Source organism: Coregonus lavaretus (assembly GCF_964263955.1).
Source record: "Coregonus lavaretus genome assembly, chromosome: 3".
NCBI classification, from domain to species: Eukaryota; Metazoa; Chordata; class Actinopteri; order Salmoniformes; family Salmonidae; genus Coregonus; species Coregonus lavaretus.
The window spans coordinates 17,098,629-17,120,245 of NC_139990.1; the positions used below are offsets into that span (position 1 = coordinate 17,098,629).

At 42.9% G+C, this 21,617-nt stretch overlaps 1 protein-coding gene across 1 annotated transcript in view; it reads left to right on the forward strand.

The window, feature by feature from the left end:
* Window positions 1–21,617, forward strand: part of trappc9 (trafficking protein particle complex subunit 9) — a 321,620-nt gene that overhangs the window by 231,818 nt on the left and 68,185 nt on the right. The window contains exon 22 of the mRNA XM_084158560.1: window positions 8,638–8,733. Coding sequence (XP_084014686.1) covers window positions 8,638–8,733 — 96 coding nt within the window. The remainder of the gene's footprint in view (window positions 1–8,637; window positions 8,734–21,617) is intronic.

Consider the following 21,617-nt stretch of genomic DNA (forward strand, 5'->3'; position numbering starts at 1 on the left):
GTGTTACTTTTTCCTGTTCTAGTCATTCTAACGGTGGTGTTACTTTGTCTGTTCTAGTCATTCTAACTGTTGTTACTTTGTCTGTTCTAGTCATTCTAACTGGTGTTACTTTGTATGTTCTAGTCATTCTAACTGGTGTTACTTTGTCTGTTCTAGTCATTCTAACTGTGGTGTTACTTTGTCTGTTCTAGTCATTCTAACTGGTGTTACTTTGTCTGTTCTAGTCATTCTAACTGGTGTTACTTTGTCTGTTCTAGTCATTCTAACTGGTGTTACTTTTTCCTGTTCTAGTCATTCTAACTGGTGTTACTTTGTCTGTTCTAGTCATTCTAACTGGTGTTACTTTGTCTGTTCTAGTCATTCTAACTGGTGTTACTTTGTCTGTTCTAGTCATTCTAACTGGTGTTACTTTTTCCTGTTCTAGTCATTCTAACTGGTGTTACTTTTTCCTGTTCTAGTCATGCTAACTGTGGTGTTACTTTGTCTGTTCTAGTCATTCTAACTGGTGTTACTTTGTCTGTTCTAGTCATTCTAACTGGTGTTACTTTGTCTGTTCTAGTCATTCTAACTGGTGTTACTTTGTCTGTTCTAGTCATTCTGACTGGAGTTACTTTGTCTGTTCTAGTCATTCTAACTGGTGTTACTTTTTCCTGTTCTAGTCATTCTAACTGGTGTTACTTTGTCTGTTCTAGTCATTCTAACTGGTGTTACTTTGTCTGTTCTAGTCATTCTGACTGGAGTTACTTTGTCTCTTCTAGTCATTCTAACTGGTGTTACTTTTTCCTGTTCTAGTCATGCTAACTGTGGTGTTACTTTGTCTGTTCTAGTCATTCTAACTGGTGTTACTTTGTCTGTTCTAGTCATTCTAACTGGTGTTACTTTGTCTGTTCTAGTCATTCTAACTGGTGTTACTTTGTCTGTTCTAGTCATTCTAACTCAGGGGTGTCAAACTCATTTTAGCTCAGGGGCCACATGGAGGAAAATCTATTCCCAAGTGGGCCGGACCGGAAAAATCATGGTATATATAACTTAAAAACAACAACTTCAGATTGTTTTCTTTGTTTTAATACGATCAACATACAACATAAAGCTGGAGCCTGAGGACAGTGTGTCCAAAATAGTACAAGCACAACATCACTATTAATCATAAAACACGTCAAGTTTATTTGAAAATTCTAAAGAAAAAGAACACACAAACACACAATGCCTCAGTGATTAACAGAACTGTTTCACAGATCACAGAACTATATCAGGGTGTCATTTCTCAGGCAGAAATGTAGATACAAATAATGAAATCCTGTTCCCCAAACAAGTGCAAGAACCACAGAGTCAAGAATAGGTTAAATATACAAATAAAATAAAAACTATTAAAAACAATAGCACATCAACATATAAACATAACGCTGGAGCCTGAGGACAGTGTCCAAAAGCACAACATCACTATTAATCATAAAACACCTCAAGTTATTTGAAAGTTCTGAGGACAAAGAACACACAAACACACAATGCCTCAGTGATTCACAGAAGTATATCACAGAACTATATCAGGGTGTCATTTCTCAGGCAGAAATGTAGATAAAAATAATGAAATCCTGTTCCCCAAACAAGTGCAAGAACCACAGAGTCAAGAATAGGTTAAATATACAAATAAAATAAAATCAATTAAAAACAATAGCACATCAACATAAAAACATATAAACATAAATCTGAAAGCGTTGCTCAAACTCCCGTAACAGTCCCGTTATTTTATCTTTGAACCGCTTCATGTCTGCCACATGTTGGGTCGCGCACACATTTTTCAGACAGGGGAAGTGAGCTGCATTACCACCGGCAAGTTGCGTCTCCCACAATGACAGCTTCAACTTGAAAGAACGTATGCTGTCATAATACTGCGTGACAACTTTGTTGCGCCCTTGCAGCTGTTTGTTCAAGTTATTCAGGTGCTCTGTAACATCCACCATAAATGCAAGGTCCGGCATCCATTCTGCGGAATGAAATTCTAACACTGGTTTGCCCTTTTCTTCCATGAACTGTTCAATTTCTTCTCGTAAATCAAAGAAACGCCTCAGCACAGCACCTCGGCTTAACCATCTTACCTCAGTGTGGTATGGCAGGCCATAGATGTGGTCTTTCTCTCTGAGAAGGCTGTCAAACTGACGGTGATTCAGGCTTCTGGATCAGATGAAATTAACAGTTTGGATGACCACCTTCATGACGTTATCCATCTTTAATGACTTGCAACACAAAGCCTCCTGGTGCAAAATACAGTGAAAAGTCAAAAGATCACGTCCTCCATTTGCAGATTGCACTTTCTCTCTGAACTTTGTCACAACGCCTGCTTTTTTCCCGATCATTGAGGGCGCACCATCTGTAGCCAGGCTGACAGCGCGGGACCAGTCCACTCCGACCCTGTCCAGCGCGCCGACGAGTGCGGTAAAAATATCAGCTGCTGTCGTTGTATCTGTCATCGGCACCAACTCCACGAACTCCTCGGTGACGGTCAATGTGTCATCAACTCCGCGGATGAAAAAATGGCCAGTTGTGCAACATCTGTAATGTCCGTGCTTTCATCAATTGCAACCGAAAACGCAATAAATTACTTTACTTTTTGCTTCAACTGGCTGTCCAAATCCACTGAAAGATCGGAAATCCTGTCTGCAACTGTGTTTCTTGTCAGGCTGATATTTGCAAAAGCCTGCCGCTTTTCAGGGCACACAATCTCCGCTGCCTTCATCATGCATGTTTTTACAAATTCACCCTCACTAAATGGTTTTGAAGCCACTGCGATTTCATTAGCAATGAGGTAGCTAGCTTTCACTGCAGCGTCACTGATGTCTCGGCTGTGAGTAAACACAGACTGCTGTTTCTTCAGACCCGCCAACAGTTCATTCACCTTCTCTCATCTCCGCTGTCCTTGAAAGTTGTCATATTTGTCGGCATGAAGACTCACATAGTGGCGACGAAGGTTATATTCTTTCAGCACTGCAACATGCTCTGAACACACCAAACATACAGCTTTCCCATTCAATTCCGTGATTAAATAGGATGACCATTTTTCTTGGAACACTCTGCACTCTGTGTCCACTTTTCTCTTTTTTGACAGAGACATATTGGGGCAATGAGGGTGCCAAAGCACATAATGTTAAAAGTAGAAGCCGTAATATATATCGCGGGCAAAACAAAGTAGCTCATTGGCTGCACGTGCTTGACCTACTTGCTCTGCCCCGGTATAAACACTTTGCTTGCTTAACACAATTGCTATTGCGCCATCCAGTGGACGCAATTGGAACAGCAGTTTATTTTATTGAATTTAAAAAATAAAAAATAAAAAATCATTTTATTTTTTTTATCATCTCGCGGGCCGGATTAAACCCGTTTGCGGGCCTGATCCGGCCCGCGGGCCGTACGTTTGACACCCCTGTTCTAACTGGTGTTACTTTGTCAGTTCTAGTCATTCTAACTGGTGTTACTTTGTCTGTTCTAGTCATTCTAACTGGTGTTACTTTGTCTGTTCTAGTCATTCTAACTGTGGTGTTACTTTGTCTGTTCTAGTCATTCTAACTGGTGTTACTTTGTATGTTCTAGTCATTCTAACTGGTGTTACTTTTTCCTGTTCTAGTCATTCTCACTGGTGTTACTTTGTCTGTTCTAGTCATTCTAACTGGTGTTACTTTGTCTGTTCTAGTCATTCTAACGATGGTGTTACTTTGTCTGTTCTAGTCATTCTAACTGGTGTTACTTTGTCTGTTCTAGTCATTCTAACTGGTGTTACTTTGTCTGTTCTAGTCATTCTAACTGTGGTATTACTTTGTCTGTTCTAGTCATTCTAACTGGTGTTACTTTGTATGTTCTAGTCATTCTAACGCTGTGTGGTGTTACAGCAGCACAGTATTATTCCAGTCATTATTCACGCTGTCAACTGTGGTGAACCAGGGGAGCAGGTTGTCTTTATCATAACATACACTGCTCAAAAAAATAAAGGGAACACTTAAACGACACAATGTAACTCCAAGTCAATCACACTTCTGTGAAATCAAACTGTCCACTTAGGAAGCATTGACAATACATTTCACATGCTGTTGTGCAAATGGAATAGACAACAGGTGGAAATTATAGGCAATTAGCAAGACACCCCCAATAAAGGACTGGTTTTGCAGGTGGTGACCACAGACCACTTCTCAGTTCCTATGCTTCCTGGCTGATGTTTTGGTCACTGTGCGGTGCCACATATGTTTTGAATGCTGTCGGTGCTTTCACTCTAGTGGTAGCATGAGACGGAGTCTACAACCCACACAAGTGGCTCAGGTAGTGCAGCTCATCCAGGATGGCACATCAATGCGAGCTGTGGCAAGAAGGTTTGCTGTGTCTGTCAGCGTAGTGTCCAGAGCATGGAGGCGCTACCAGGAGACAGGCCAGTACATCAGGAGACGTAGAGGAGGCCGTAGGAGGGCAACAACCCAGCAGCAGGACTGCTACCTCCGCCATTGTGCAAGGAGGAGCAGGAGGAGCACTGCCAGAGCCCTGTAAAATGACCTCCAGCAGGCCACAAATGTGCATGTGTCTGCTCAAACGGTCAGAAACAGACTCCATGAGGGTGGTATGAGGGCCCGACGTCCACAGGTGGTGGTTGTGCTTACAGCCCAACACCGTGCAGGACGTTTGGCATTTGCCAGAGAACACCAAGATTGGCAAATTTGCCACTGGCTCCCTGTGCTCTTCACAGATGAAAGCAGGTTCACACTGAGCACATGTGACAGACGTGACAGAGTCTGGAGACGCCGTGGAGAACGTTCTGCTGCCTGCAACATCCTCCAGCATGACCGGTTTGGCGGTGGTTCAGTCATGGTGTGGGGTGGCATTTCTTTAGGGGGCCTCCATGTGCTCGCCAGAGGTAGCCTGACTGCCATTAGGTACCGAGATGAGATCCTCAGACCCCTTGTGAGACCATATGCTGGTGCGGTTGGCCCTGGGTTCCTCCTAATGCAAGACAATGCTAGACCTCATGTGGCTGGAGTGTGTCAGTAGTTCCTGCAAGAGGAAGGCATTGATGCTATGGACTGGGCCGCCCGTTCCCCAGACCTGAATCCAATTGAGCACATCTGGGACATAATGTCTCGCTCCATCCACCAACGCCACGTTGCACCACAGACTGTCCAGGAGTTGGCGGATGCTTTAGTCCAGTTCTGGGAGGAGATTCCTCAGGAGACTATCCGCCACCTCATCAGGAGCATGCCCAGGCGTTGTATGGAGGTCATACAGGCACGTGGAGGCCACACACACTACTGAGCCTCATTTTGACTTGTTTTAAGGACATTACATCAAAGTTGGATCAGCCTGTAGTGTGGTTTTCCACTTTAATTTTGAGGGTGACTCCAAATCCAGACCTCCATGGGTTGATAAATTTGATTTCCATTAATAATTTTTGTGTGATTTTGTTGTCAGCACATTCAACTATGTAAAGAAAAAAGTATTTAATAAGATTATTTAATTCATTCAGATCTAGAATGTGTTATTTTAGTGTTCCCTTTATTTTTTTGAGCAGTGTATTATCAACATAATGTCTTTATGACAGCTTTGTTTATCTGAGTACTCTGTATTAGCAGCATTAGCTCCCTAGCCAGCGCTACGACAGACAGCCTTATGATGTCAACAAGCAAAGGTTCAACGGTTACAACCTTAATGTACTCTTTTATTCTCTCAATATCCTCTGATAAATGAGTGTTACTGAGTGTTAAGGAACAGAAGGACTCGACAGGGAGAGCTAAATGTGGGTTCTTAGCCAACCAATCGGATTGGAGTCACAGGTTGAGGTGCAGTGTTGCAGTTTTGCTCCCAGAAACCATGCTAGGCTAGAAGACATGGACGTGTGGGCGTTTTTGAAAAACAACTTGGCTGAGGAGAGGACTGCTCTGCAGGCTTTATACATAATGTGTTTTCACTCTGAGGTGTGAGGAGAAGTTGTTAGTTACTCCCAGTGCTTATTATGAGACATATTACAAAAAGAGGATGGTTATTACCATAATTCCCTCCACTTATGGTTGAGGAGATACAGTTGAAGTCGGAAGTTTACATACACTTAGGTTGGAGTCATTCAAACTCGTTTTTCAACCACTCCACAAACTATAGTTTTGGCAAGTCGGTTAGGACATCTACTTTGTGTATGACACAAGTAATTTTTCCAACAATTGTTTACAGACAGATTATTTCACTTATAATTCACTGTAGGTCAGAAGTGGGTCAGAAGTTTACATACACTAAGTTGACTGTGCCTTTAAAGAGCTTTGAAAATTCCAGAAAATTCTTCTGAAAAAGCTTCTGATAGGCTAATTGACATCATTTGAGTCAATTGTGTACCTGTGGATGTATTTCAAGGCCTACCTTCAAACTCAGTGCCTCTTTGCTTGACATCATGGGAAAATCAAAAGAAATCAGCCAAGACCTCAGAAAAGAAATTGTAGACCTCCACAAGTGTGGTTCATCCTTGGGAGGAATTTCCAAACGCCTGACGGTACCACGTTCATCTGTACAAACAATAGTACGCAAGTATAAACACCATGGGACCACGCAGCCGTCATACCGCACAGGAAGGAGAAGCGTTCTGTCTCCTAGAGATGAATGTACTTTGGTGCGAAAAGTGCAAATCAATCCCAGAACAACAGCAAAGGACCTTGTGAAGATGCTGGAGGAAACAGGTACAAAAGTACCTATATCCACAGTAAAACGAGTCCTATATCGACATAACCTGAAAGGCCGTTCAGCAAGGAAGAAGCCACTACTCTAAAACCGCCATGAAAAAAACCAGACTACAGTTTGCAACTGCACATGGGGACAAAGATTGTACTTTTTGGAGAAATGTCCTCTGGTCTGATGAAACAAAAATAGAACTGTTTGGCCATAATGACCATCGTTATGTTTGGAGGAAAAAGGGATGTGGGCTTGCAAGCCGAAGAACAACATCCCAACCGTGAAGCACGGGGGTGGCAGCATCATGCTGTGGGGCTGCTTTGCTGCAGGAGGGACTGGTGAACTTCACAAAATAAATGGCATCATGAGGAAGGAAAATTATCTGGATATATTGAAGCAACATCTCAAGACATCAGTCAGGAAGTTAAAGCATGGTCGCAAATGGGTCTTCCAAATGGACAATGACCCCAAGCATACTTCCAAAGTTGTGGCAAAATGGCTTAAGGACAACAAAGTCAAGGTATTGGAGTGGCCATCACAAAGCCCTGACCTCAATCCTATAGAAAATGTGTGGGCAGAACTGAAAAAGCGGGTGCGAGCAAGGAGGCCTACAAACCTGACTCAGTTACACCAGCTCTGTCAGGAGGAATGGGCCAAAATTCACCCATCTTATTGTGGGAAGCTTGTGGAAGGCTACCCGAAATGTTTGACCCAAGTTAAACAATTTAAAGGCAAAGCTACCAAATACTAATTGAGTGTATGTAAACTTCTGACCCACTGGGAATGTGATGAAATAAATGAAAGCTGAAATAAATCATTCTCTCTACTATTATTCTGACATTTCACATTCTTAAAATAAAGTGGTGATCCTAACTGACCTAAGACAGGGAATTTATACTAGGATTAAATGTTAGGAGTTGTGAAAAATGGATATCTTTATTACTCTTTGGGTTGTTAAGGAAGTTTTACTTTTCAGGGTTCTCATTGCATCACCCTGAATGGGATTAGCAAATGGATATTATATTTCCTAAACGCAGCATACGGAAAAGCCAGTCTCAGTGACCTTTCAGCTAAAGACTGTTATAGTAGCAGTTAATGTGTTTCTGCTGTATGTAGCCTGGTCTGGTACTGTGTCTGACACCAAGCTTTCTATTCCACATATAGAACAGAACATGCATTGTACAGTAATGGCCAGCCAACCAACCAGCCAGCCAGCAGCCAACCATGAGTCTGTCCGCCTCGAGCCCTCAGCTCTCCTAACAGAGTCACTAGGCAACCAGGGAGCCACAGGCTTATCTTTCAACCACTGGGCTGCAGCCAATTTACAGCTGGAGAGTTATACTCTATCTTCTCTTTTCTTCTCTCGTTCCATCTCTCTCTTTCATATATGTGTCAGGTGTATCTTTGCCACTTTGTTAGTTTGTTTTCAAATCAAATTTGATTTGTCACATGCTTTGTACAAGTACCGAGTTGATGTGCAGGGGTACGAGGTAATTGAGGTAGATATGTACATATAGGTAGGGAGAAACTGACTAGGCAACAGGATAGGTAATAAAACAGCAGTGTATGTGATGAGTCAAAAGAGATTAGTGCAAAAAGGGTCAATGTAGATAGTTCGGGTCGCTATTGGTTAACTATTTAACTAACTATTTAGCAGTCTGATGGTTTGGGGGTAGAGGCTGTTCAGGGTCCTGTTGGTTCCAGACTTGGTGCATCAGTACTGCTTGCTGTGCGGTAGCAGAGAGAACAGTCTATGACTTGGGTGGCTGGAGTCTAGTTTTGTCACTAAAGAAATATATATATTCAGTTGAAGGGAGGGAAAATGTCACTGTACTGTGTACCTTAGTTCGAACATTATTACTTTTGAATCCTTTCTCTCTATTAATTGCAAATGTCATCAGAGAGACTGAGGCCCCAGCCCCCTCCAGTCCGGTGTGTAGTCCTTAACCTTAGCCCACCCGTCTGTGCGTCGCCGGGGAGAGGCCAGTGTGGAGGGAGTCCTCAACCAGTTGGTCCTCGAGCACCTGCAGCTGGCACCTCTACAATGGGGTGAGTACACATACTCTACCACACACACTGTGCCATCTATGAGATGCTTGGCATTACCTTTGAAGAAAAAACACTGAAAGGTATGTGTATTTTTGTCCCTACTCAAATGATCAGTCCACAGACATTATGATCATGGATCGTGATGAGGCATTAGGGGTGAACTGTTTTGACCATTTTGATCAAAAGTGTCAATCACCATCGTTCCTATGGGGGTACCGAACCCAAAGAACCCAAACCTCTACGCCTGGTAATTAACACAGCAGCCCACACAATCCCTGTCAGGAGGCAGACTGGAGAGGCTGGGGGATGTGTGAAGCACCCTGGGACACCATGGAGAGACTTGGAGGAGCTTCCCTCCCTCTCTGGGCCTCGCCATCTGTGAACAGCCGTCGAAATGATCAGCTTGCATTTATTTATTTATTGAGTGCGTGCGTGGGTGGGTCTATATGTATGTGTGTGTGGGTGTTTATTTTCGAAGAACAGTGTGGCTTTTTTTGGGAGGTCTGTGAGTGTGTTCATTAGTCAGTTTAGTGTCTCCTGGTTTGGCAGAAAGAGGGCAATCTGTTTGTTACGGTGACACAACAGATATCTAGTGGTAGATGAGGACATTTTTCACTGCACAAATTCTCTTCTCTTCAGCTTGTCTTCTGTCCTCATGACCAATGTTCCAAACTAGCTTCTGTCTGAGTGATCAAAGGACCCAGATCTTCTGACATTTTACTTATTTGTGCACACTGTCCTCCTCTATGATTACAATGCAGTTCATTTCTCCCAGCCTGTTAGAATGGTGTTATCAGAGTAGCTATCATGGTCTCAATTATGGGCCTTCTCTAAAGCATTCTCCCTCAGGATCCAATAATCACTACACAGAGTGGGCCCACGTGTTTATTACGGCTACAGGCTGCAGTAAAGTTAGCCTGTTACAGTAGGAACATGATTGGCTGTTAGCCAAGTGTTAGGTATACTGTATTTTCCTACTGCGAAGCGTTTAGCCGTGAATCATGTGGTACAAAATGGTTTCACTCTTATGTGTTTTGAGTGTGGAGTATAGAATTGTCTTACCAGGTTGTAGCCATGTTAGAAGAGATAAGAAATATACTATTCTTTAATCTAATTCCATTGAATCAGATTCCCAGTATGAAAAATGTATGCACTCACTAACTGTAAGTCGCTCTGGATAAGAGCGTCTGCTAAATGACTAAAATGTAAATATTTGTTGTTTTTGTTTGCTTTCCATTGTGGCCTAGTTTAGGTGAGGTGTAATTGGGTTAATGAGAGACTATTTGTCCTGATGTCGCAACACTGTCCCTAATGATAGATGATGACAGAAGTCACTTTGCCCCGAGATATCATTAATGATCAGCTATGTGTCAACAGAATCATTAACTCATACACACCATTTACTCATTCGTAATTACAATGTTTTTGTATCATTACAGAACAAGATGATAGTATCATTTCTAACTGCCTTCCACTGTCATGTCTCCAAACTGCGTTGAAAGTGAAGCACTTTCTATCCACTGTCTAAGGCCTTGCCAGGGAGTCAGACTTCCAATAGATTACAGGCTGTAGCCACCTGCTGTATGGGTGAAGGCACTGAACGTGAACAGAGCTGTAGAAGCTAAATCGTCCTGGTTGTTAGTGTAGTTTCTGGGCCGGCTGGCTGCCTCCTCCCCTAATGTTGAGCTGAATACACAGATGATCCTACGCTGACTTTGTCTTGCTCCACTGCCCCCTTCTCCCCTGCTTCTCCTTAGCTCACACAGCCCAATAAACCAGTCAGGGCCAGTTTCCCCAAAGCTTTGGAGCTAACGTGGCACGGTATTTCTCTTGAAAAAACCAACCGCACAGCCACATGAGAGGAAGAATTGTAAAGTCATTCTTCTGTTTGTGAACAAGTACAATTGCCTTTACAGAGCCAGGTAAAGTGGACTGGTTGTCTAATGGATGGTATCAGGGCCCCACCAGGACACAGAGAAAACCTTTCCCTCCACAGAAAATGTTTCTCAGTTTACAAGATGAGGCTGATACTCTTTTTTGTTGTTGTACTTTGCTGTATTATTTAAATTATGAAGAGCTTATGGTTATGCAAAAGTTGATGGGTAATGGAAAGGGGGCTTCTGATTTCATCATGAGCGTTGTTGTTGTTGTCTCTCCCCTCATAGCTCGAGCAACATGGAACTTCTTCACACTACCATAGCAACCCATGAATATTTCATTGTGGACATTTCCAATAAAGGAGAAACGGGGAAAGTGGCAGGAACAGAAAGGGTCTTTATGCCTTCCTGTTTGCGCAGGGCCTTATTATTGAATGGGGAGTGAGGGAGTCAGCCATAGAGCTAGGGACCATTAGGAAATGATTACCCCCTTTAGGCAACGGCAGCGCAGCAACACGTTAGCTACTACAGAGCAGAGTTCACAAACACTGATAATCTATATCAGTGTTTAAAGTCACTTTCTCTAATGCCTTGATGGGGAAAATGATATTTTATTCACCACCCGATTACAGAGTAGCAATGTAAGGTGTATTTATATGGCTGGTACCTCCCTTTATTAGTGCTGTTTCAGTATGAGGTGTGGAGGGGGATGAAGTAGCCAAGTAAACAGGCTGCACTGCATTACTTCTACGTTAGCGTTTTCATCTTGATTCATTTTGCTCTAGCGAGCCTCAACAAACAATAATTTGGTCAATTCCATTAGTTACCCTTTTTCTTTTTCGATAGTGTTTCTCTTTATTTTGTAAGCATAATCCAATTTTTTTCACTGTTTATCATTGTTGCTTCTTCAACAGTTTGTCTACAAACCAATTACTAATTTAGTTTGTGTGCCTTCGGAAAGTATTCAGACCCCTTGACTTTTTCCACATTTTGCCTTATTCTAAAATTGATTAAAATATATTTTTCCCTCATCAATATACACACATTTTTTATTTATTTTTTGATCACCTTTACATAAGTATTCAGACCCTTTACTCAGTACTTTGTTGAAGCACCTTTGGCAGCGATTACAGCCTCGAGTCTTCCTGGGTATGACGATACAAGCTTGGCACACCTGTATTTGGGGAGTTTCTCCCATTCTTCTCTGCAGATCCTCTCAAGCTCTGTCAGGTTGGATGGGGAGCGTTGCTGCACAGCTATTTTCAGGTCTCTCCAAAGATGTTCGATCAGGTTCAAGTCCGGCTCTGGCTGGGCCACTCAAGGACATTCAGAGACTTGTCCCGAACCCACTCCTGCGTTGTCTTGGCTGTGTGCTTAGGGATGTTGTCCTGTTTAAAGGTGAACCTTCACCCAAGTCTGAGGTCCTGAGCGCTCTGGAGCAGGTTTTCATCAAGGATATCTCTGTACTTTGCTCCGTTCATCTTTCCCTCAATCCTGACTAGTCTCCCAGTCCCTGCCGCTGAAAAACATCCCCACAGCATGATGCTGCCACCACCATGCTTCACCGTAGGGATGGTGCCAGGTTTCCTCCAGACGTGACGCTTGGCATTCAGGCCAAAGAGTTCAATCTTGGTTTCATCAGACCAGAGAATCTTGTTTCTCATGGTCTGAGAGTCTTTAGGTGCCTTTTGGCAAACTCCAAGTGGGCTGTTATGTGCCTTTTACTGAGGAGTGGCTTCCGTCTGGCCACTCTACCATAAAGGCCTGATTGGTGGAGTGCTGCAGCGATGGTTGTCCTTCTGGAAGGTTCTCCCATCTCCACAGAGGAACTCTAGAGCTCTGTGAGAGTGACCTAACAAAGGTCCTTCTCCCCCGATTTCTCAGTTTGGCCGGTCGGTCAGCTCTAGGAAGAGTCTTGCTGGTTCCAAAATGTGGAAAAGGGGAAAGGGTCTGAATACTTTCCGAATGCACTGTATATATACAGTGGGGTCCATACATTATTGGCACCCTTGATAAAGATTGACAGCAAATAAGACTGTAAAATAAATAATACAAATACTGATATATATTGTATGCAATTTTATTTGGGAAATTATATTATTTAATAACAAGTAATAACATGTTTGTTTTTTAAAGGGAAGGTTATTGGCACCCCTGTTATCAATACTCCAGCACCCCACCCTTGCGAGGATAACAACACTGAGCCTTTTTCCAAAATGTTTTATGAGATTGAAGAACACATTGGGAGGGATCTTAGACCATTACTCCATACAGAATCTTTCCAGATTATTTTAGCCAAAAACCTTTTCTGTTCTCCAATCTCATAAAACATTTTAGAAAAAGGTTCAGTGTCCTTGTCCTCCCAAGGTGAGGGTGCTAAAGTATTACAAACAGGGGTGCCAATCATTTCTAGTTTCTTTTTATTACTTGCTAAAGGGGCAACCTGCAGTTGCTACATACATTATTTGACTTATACATTATTGATATGTACCCATTGGTTCTTGAAGAATTAAACTTATAAATGCCTCATGAGCTTAGTTCAACTGTCGTACCCCATCAGAACCCAAAATATAAGCCATCATTCAGCTTTTTAGCGAAACAGCTGATTGCTGCTTTAAACAACATCTCTTTCTCTGAGCAATTGTATTAGTATAAAATAATATAATTTCCCCCAAAAATGTGAGCATACGATATAGCTCAGTATTTGTATTATTTATTTTATACAGTCATTTTTGCTCATCATTATCAAGGGTGACAATAATTACTGACCCCACAGTATATCACTGGTGTCACACTGGCCACCCCGCCCTGCTCTCTACACAGCCTGCTATTGGACCTCTCCATGGGCAGAAAGCAACATCAATACTATTGGCTGACTAAGCAGGTTTAATGGCTGACTCCTCTCACAGTGATTTGTTGATTAGAGCCCATTATTCAACAAGAATCACATGGACACGTGTGTGAATCGATTACTGTCTGTTTGGCAGCTGCTCTGGATAAGAAATATGACTACAACTTCAGTGATGATGTCAACATTGGACACATACCTGTCTACTGCAGAAGAAAAGCTAGGTACTTTATTAAATAGTGTTCCACACACACCTCCCTGCGTAAATGTCATCCAAGGCACCTTGGTGTGCTTGGTGTTTCTTCCCCTATTGTGTTTCAGAAGGTTACTGGCTGGTCGGCCTGATAATCTGTAACAAACTATTCTGACGCTACAAAAAACCTGGAGGGGTCTTCTCCTCCAAAACACATGAGTCACAGAATTAGGGATGGAGATGAAGGGATAGAAAGAGATGGATAGATATCATTAAATGAGAGCAATAGAATATCCTGGGGAATTGAACGAGTGACAAGGAATAGAGCCGTATTAACTGGATTGAACCATTAACTATTGTTTAAATCTGCCACATGGCCATGGTGTACGTCTCCAAATACACTACATGACCAAAAGTATGTGGACACACGCTGGTCGAACAACTCATTCCAAAATCATGGGCATTAATATGGAGTTGGTCCCCCCTTTGCTGCTTCAACAGCCTCCACTCTTCTGGGAAGGCTTTCCACTAGATGTTAAAACATTGCTGCGGGGACTTGCTTCCATTCAGCCACAAGAGCATTAGTGAGGTTGGGCACTGATGTTGGGAGATTAGGCCTGGCTCGCAGTCAGCATTCCAGTTCATCCCAAAGGTGTTCGATGTGGTTGAGGTCAGAGCTCTGTGCAGGACAGTCAAGTTCTTCCACACTGATCTCGCCAAACCATTTCTGTATGGACCTCGCTTTGTGCACGGGGACATTGTCATGCTGAAACAGGAAAAGGCCTTCCCCAAACTGTTGCCACAAAGTTGGAAGCACAGAATTGTCTAGAATGTCATTGTATGCTGTAGCATTAAGATTTCCCTTCACTGGAACTAAGGGGCCTAGCCCGAACCATGAAAAACAGCCCCAGACCATTATTCCTCCTTTACAAAACTTGATAGTTGGCACTATGCATTCGGGCAGGTAAAGTTCTCCTGGCATCCGCCAAACCCAAATTCGTCCGTCAGACTGCCAGATGGTGAAGTGTGATTCATCACTCCAGAGAACGCGTGTCCACTGCTCCAGAATCCAATGGCGGCGAGCTTTACACCACTCCAGCCGACACTTGGCATTGTGCATGGTGATCTTAGGCTTGTGTGCGGCTGCTCGGCCATGGAAAACCATTTCATGAAGCTCCCGACCAACAGTTATTCTGCTGACGTTGCTTCCAGAGGCAGTTTGGAACTCGGTAATGAGTGCTGCAAATGAAGACAGACGATTTTCATGCACTACGCGCTTCAGCACTCGGCGATCCTGTTCTGTGAGCTTGTGTGGCCTACCACTTTGTGACTGAGTCATTGTTTCTTCTAGACGTTTCCAATTCACAAGAACAGCACTTACAGTTGACCAGGGCAGAACTTTGACAAACTGACTTGTTGGAAAGGTGGCATCCTATGACGGTGCCACATTGAAAGTCACTGAGCCCTTCAGTAAGGTCATTGTACTGCTAATGTTTGTCTAAGGAGATTGCATGGCTGTGTGCTCGATTTTATACACCTGTCAGCATTGGTTTGACTGAAATAGCTTAATCCACTCATTGGAAGGGGTGTCCACATACTTTTGTATATATGGTGTATGTTTGGCTGTTTGTCACTCTGTTTACTGCTAGCTGTCAGAGACTATGTTGCTTTAGCGTTCAGTCAGTGGGCTGTGTGTTCCCTGTAGTACCAGTCACCTTCCATGGGGAGCGTAGAGCGAAATGGGTGCACCCTTAGAAAGGCTAGCTTTCTCGACTCTCAACCACATATGCCCCCCTGGTGATGGGGTTTTAGCCACCTTCTGTATGCCCTACTATCTGTCTCCGTACCTCCCTGTTTCAGTCTGTTTCAAAAAGTTTCCTCTCTACTGAACCGGTGGCAGTAGTAGCAGCAGTAGCAGGGTTTATGTGTTCTGCAGCCTGTTATAGTGCTATGTTCATAACATTTCAATCATTCTGAACAGGGCCCAGGCAACCAGAGGGCAGCAGTAGCAGGATCTATGTATTCTGCAGCCTGCCTGGTGTAGCGTTATGTAAATAGCCTCATTGATTACTGCTCCTCTGCTGACAATTGAATTAAAGCCAAAGGGGCACACCTTGTGTTGGGAGTCTCCACGTCAGCTTAATAGACTGGAGTTAAATAAACAGATATTTGCATGCCGAGTTAACCCTGCACAGGCAACTCTGGCTCTCAGGGGCTCTCTGGAGCTCTGACTGACCCTGTGTCCCACATGGCACCCTCTTCCATATTTAGTGCATGACTTTTGACCAGTTCCCTATACAGTGCATTCGGAAAGTATTCAGACCCCTTCACAATTTCCACATTTTGTTACGTTACAGCCTTATACTAAAATGGATTACATTGTTATTTTTTCTTCATCAATCTACACACAATACCCCATAATGACAAAGCGAAAACAGGTTTTTAAGTAATCAAACCCTTTACTCAGTACTTTGTTGAAGTAGCGATTACAGCCTCGAGTCTTCTTGGGTATGACGCTACAAGCTTGGCACACCTGAATTTGGGGAGTTTCTCCCATTCTTCTCTGCAGATCCTCTCAAGCTTTGTCAGGTTGGCTGGGGAGTGTCGCTGCACAGCTATTTTCAGGTCTCTCCAGAGATGTTCGATCAGGTTCAAGTCCAGGCTCTGGCTGGGCCATTCAAGGACATTCAGAGACTTGTCCCAAAGCCACTCCTGCATTGTCTTGGCTGTGTGCTTGGGGTTGTTGTCCTGTTGGAAGGTGAACCTTCGCCCCAGTCTCAGGTCCTGAGCTCTCTGGAGCAGGTTTTCATCAAGGATCTCTCTGTACTTTGCTCCGTTTATCTTTCCCTCGATCCTGACTATTCTCCCAGTCCCTACTGCTGAAAAACATCCCCACAGCATGCTGCTGCCACCACCATGCTTCACCGTAGGGATGGTGCCAGGTTTCCTCCAGACGTGACGCTTGGCATTCGGGCCAAGGAGTTCAATCTTGGTTTCATCAGACCAGAGAATCTTGTTTCTCATGGTCTGAGAGTCCTTTAGGTGCCTTTTGGCAAACTCCAAGCGGGCTGTCATGTGCTTTTTTTTTTTTCAATTTAACGTTTTATTAAGTTTTCAATCAACCAACCAAACACATTCCACATTCACAGATGTGAATTTAAAAAAATTAAAAAAATAATAATAATAAAAAAATTGTTTTATATATGTATATATATATATATACATACATATATATACATACATACATACATACATACATACATACATACATACATACATACACACACAAATAATAATTATAACAAAATTTTAATTATAGAACTTGCAGCAGCACTATCAAGGTTCTTATTAGCTATTTCCAGCCTTAGCTGAGATGACGAGCCAATAATTAGTTTTTAGGTTTTACAGCACCTTACACAACACGCCTCTGCCCATCTCCCTGATTCCCCCATTCACTCTGTCCAATTTGAAATATAGTTGAGTAGTGGAGACCAGAGTCTATCAAACTTGGGCTGTCTCTTGTGGAGGTCATAAGTGAGCTTTTCAAGGGGGAGAAAGTCAACAATCTGGTCAATCCACATTTTAAATGTAGGAGAAGTATTAGAGGCCCACAATAGAAGAATACATTTCTTAGCAAAGTATGTAATGGTCATGAGCAAATTTTCTCTGTCAGGATCAAGAACAAAGTCCTGCTGGGCATTAAGAAGATAGAGACACGGGGTCATATCAAACTGTACATCTAGTATTTTCTGTGCAGCAGTATGTATAGATTGCCAAAATCTGGCAATCTCTCTGCAGCTCCAAAATACATGCATATAGGTTCCACTTTCAGAGGTACATCTATTACAATTAGGAGAAATGTCTGTTTTCATTTTATGGAGTCTCAGGGGAGTGTAATAAAATTTGTACAAAAATTTGTAATTAGATTCTTTCATTTTTACATTAGTAGAGGAGCAGTATACCCTGTCGCAAACCTCCGCCCATAACTCGTCACTGATAGTCAGACCAAGGTCCTTTTCCCATATTATTTTCAAAGGAGTAAAGGAGGATCCTCCTTTCTCAGAAAGGAGTCTATAGATATAGGATATTTTGCCTTTAATGGATTGTGCTGTGACAAGAAGGGTTTCAACTTCATTCAACTGAGTTCTAAACCTCCTCTTGGAAGTAAATGAGGAGATGACATGTCTAATTTGTAGATATTTAAAAAAATGGGATCTTGGCACATTGAATTCATTGCAGAGCTCTTGAAAGGATTTCAGTGTAGTGGTCTTCTGATGAAATAGGTCTGAAAAGGTCCTGATTCCTAGAGTATGCCAAAGATTAAAGTTGGCATCTCTCAGGGCTTTTGGCAAGTCTGGGTTGCCTACTATAGGCGAGTGAGAACATATTTGGGAGGAGATGCCCAAGTATTTCTTACAGTCCCTCCACGCTCGTAGGGTACTGTAAATCACAAATGTTTTGGCTATGTTGCCCACTTCACTAAAGTTATCAATGAATATAGTTGAGCTTAGTGGCAATGAACCACAAGATTGGGCTTCTATCTGGCTCCACGTTGACTCTTGTCTGTTTGTGATCCATGTTAGCATGTTGCGGATTTGGGCAGACCAGTAGTACAATTGAAGGGAGGGAAGGGCAAGACCACCCTTAGATTCAGGTTTCGATAGAGTGGAAAGCTTGATCCTAGGTTTTTTATTGCCCCATATAAATTTGGTGATGCTTTGGTTAATTGTTTTGAAAAAGGAAGCTGGGAGATAGCATGGGAGCATCTGAAATAAATAGTTCAGTCTAGGGAGGATGTTCATACGGATTACATTAATTCTTCCTACTAAGCTAATTGGGAGGGAGATCCAGGTTTGGAGGTTGTTCTTGATTTGATCCAGGAGTGGAAGATAATTCTCTTTGAAAAGCCTATTCAGATCTGGTGTTATGAATATCCCAAGGTATTGAAACCCCTGTGTCTTCCATTGGAATGGGCATAGTGTCTTCATAGAACTGGTGAGTATAATATTGAGAGGGCAGACAGTGGATTTGTTAAAATTAATCTTATAACCTGAAAACGTGCCATACTGAGCAATTGTATCTAAGATGGGAGGAAGGGATTTCTCAGGGTTGGATATGTAGAGCAAGACATCATCCGCGTAAAGCGAAATCTTGTGCTGCAGGCCGCCTGCAGGAACACCCATAATACTTGGATTGCTCCTTATCAACTCTGCCAGAGGCTCCGCCCCCAACAAGTAGAGCAGGGGGGACAGCGAGCACCCTTGTCTTGTGCCCCGTCCCAAAGGGAATCTGTCAGAGTTCAGTCCGTTAGTAGTCACCATGGCATTTGGATGAGAGTATAGTGATTTGATCCATTTAATAAAGTTTGGGCCCATGTTGAACTTCTCTAAGACTGAGAACAGAAAGCTCCACTCCATCCTGTCGAACGCCTTCTCAGCATCCAGTGAAGCCAGCAGGACAGGGGTCTTCTGTGCGTTTACTTGATCAATAATATCAAAAATGTTATCAGAAGAGTATCTGTCTCTAATAAATCCCGTCTGGTCCGCTTTTATTATTTTGGGAAGAAGAGTGTTTAGTCTTTTGGCGAGCAATTTGGTGATTATTTTGTAGTCGAAATCCAACAAGCTTATGGGCCGGAAGGAGGAGCAGGATAGGGGATCCTTGTCTTTTTTGAGCAACACTGTAATGCGAGCTGTGTGCATTGAGTCTGGGAGAACTCCGTTTTTGCAAAAATCCTCCAGCATTGGCATGAAAATAGGGCTAAGCTGGGGCCAAAAAGCTTTGTAGAACTCTCTGGGGAATCCATCTGGGCCTGGGGACTTGTTAGGTGGCATGGAGGTAATTGCCTCCAGGATCTCCTCAGGAGTGAAGGGGGAGTTGAGATCTTCTTGGTCGGTCTCCGATAGTTTAGGTAGCGAGATTCCCTCTAGGAAGGAGTGGAGTTCTGCCTCCGTGTGTTTTCTCTCAGAGGTATATAGTTTGCAGTAAAAATCATGAAAAGTTAAATTGATCTTTTTTGGATCATATGTGACCTCATCCTCTGCTGTTCGGATAGCCATAATTGTACGCTCTGACTGCTCTTTTTTAAATTGATAAGCAAGCAATCTACTAGGCCTATTGCTATACTCATGGTATTTCTGTTTAGTAAAGAAAACTATTTTTTTAATCTCCCGAGTATAGTCCAAATTCAGTTTGGCTTTGGCTGCTTTAAGTTGACTCCAGGAGGTGCTGTCTGGGGATTGTTTATGTACTTTTTCACAGCGTTCCAGCTCCCTCTCCAGATCTAGCCTGTGTGCTTCCATTGCTTTTTTCTTAGAGGAAGCATATGCAATTAGATGACCTCTTAGTGTGGCTTTAGCAGCGTCCCACATTGTGGCCGGAGAAACAGGAGAATCTTTGTTGTCTTGTGTGTAGTTGTCTATCCATGTAGTTACCAATGTATGGAATGCTTCGTTTGATAGCATGGAGGTGTTGAATTTCCAGCTCTTTGATCTCGGGATGTTTTTGCAGAGGTCAAAGCGGAGGTGGACAAAGGCGTGATCCGAAAGCGCTATGGGTCCGATTGTACACGTGGCTGAATTTATGAAACTCTTTGGGATAAAAATGTAATCTATACGGGAGTAGGTGTTATGGACATTAGAGTAGTATGTATAGTCCATAGCTGAGCTATTAGTCTCTCTCCAGATATCTATCAGTCCCATCTCTTTAGTAAGAGAGTTCAACATCTTTGCAGATCTAGGATTTGTGGTGGTGATTTGAGATGATTTGTCTAGGGTTGGGTTCAGGGTACAATTAAAATCTCCGGCCAACACTCCAAAGGAAACACAATGCTCATTGAACAGAGTTATCATTTTCGACATAAAAGCAGGAGTATCTGTGTTAGGGGCGTATATGTTTAAGATAGTAATTGGTTGCCCATACAGTGACCCAGTTATCAAGATAAATCTCCCCTCCGGATCAGATATGTTTTTGTCAATTATGAATGGAACATTCTTATGGATAAGTATTGCTGTACCTCTACTGTTGGATTTGAAAGATGAGAAATACACCTGTCCCACCCAAGCTCTGCGGAGTTTGGCATGTTCAGCATCACAGAGGTGTGTCTCTTGCAATAGCGCGATGTCTGCTTTTTCCTTTTTTAGAGCACATAGTATCTTTTTCCGTTTTATTGCATGGCCTAGACCGTGGCAGTTCCATGTCAATAGATTTAAGGTACTAGTCATCGTCATCGAACAGTAATCGAACTTTAGTGCAAGTCATCTCTGGGTAAAGGTGGATCGTACTTACAGCTGCGTTCACATAAAAGGAAAATAAATGGTTTACATAAAATAACAATCTCTGAACACCCCAGCCGAGTTCCCAAACAACTCGACATATCCCGTTGGATCTATTACCTCCCCGCTCAGTCACAATTCTGTGTTCCAACAAAAAAAAAGACCGGGAACAGTTAGCAACGCACAACGTCTCCCCCTCCCCACCAAAGAAATGCCTCATCCTCTCCACCCGCATTGAGTAACTGACAACGTAGCCCCCGTCCAGACCACATTAAGAAAGGGAGAAAATAAAATCAATAGCCCAGCCTACATACAGTAGGCCTAAGTTATAATATGGGGCCTATCCCTCTCAGCTAAAGGAACATAAATATAGATTGGACGGCTATAATGAAATTTAGCAGGGCGGTGGGTCTTTGGATATCGGCTATATGTTGTCTTACCTCCTTTAGTAATAACAGTAATCGCATTAATCGCATTTAGTCAATGGTCCATTTCTCATTGACCGGGGTTGTCTTTCAAAAAACGTTTTGCCTCTTCGGGAGTTTTGAAGTGTCGCAGGGCTCCTTGGTGAAGAATCCTGAGCTCGTTTGGGTATTTGAATCCCCTAAAGATGCCTCGGTCAATGGAGCATTTCTTCACCTCGTCAAACTCTCGGCGCTTTCGGCGTATTCCAGCTGACAGGTCCTGGAGTA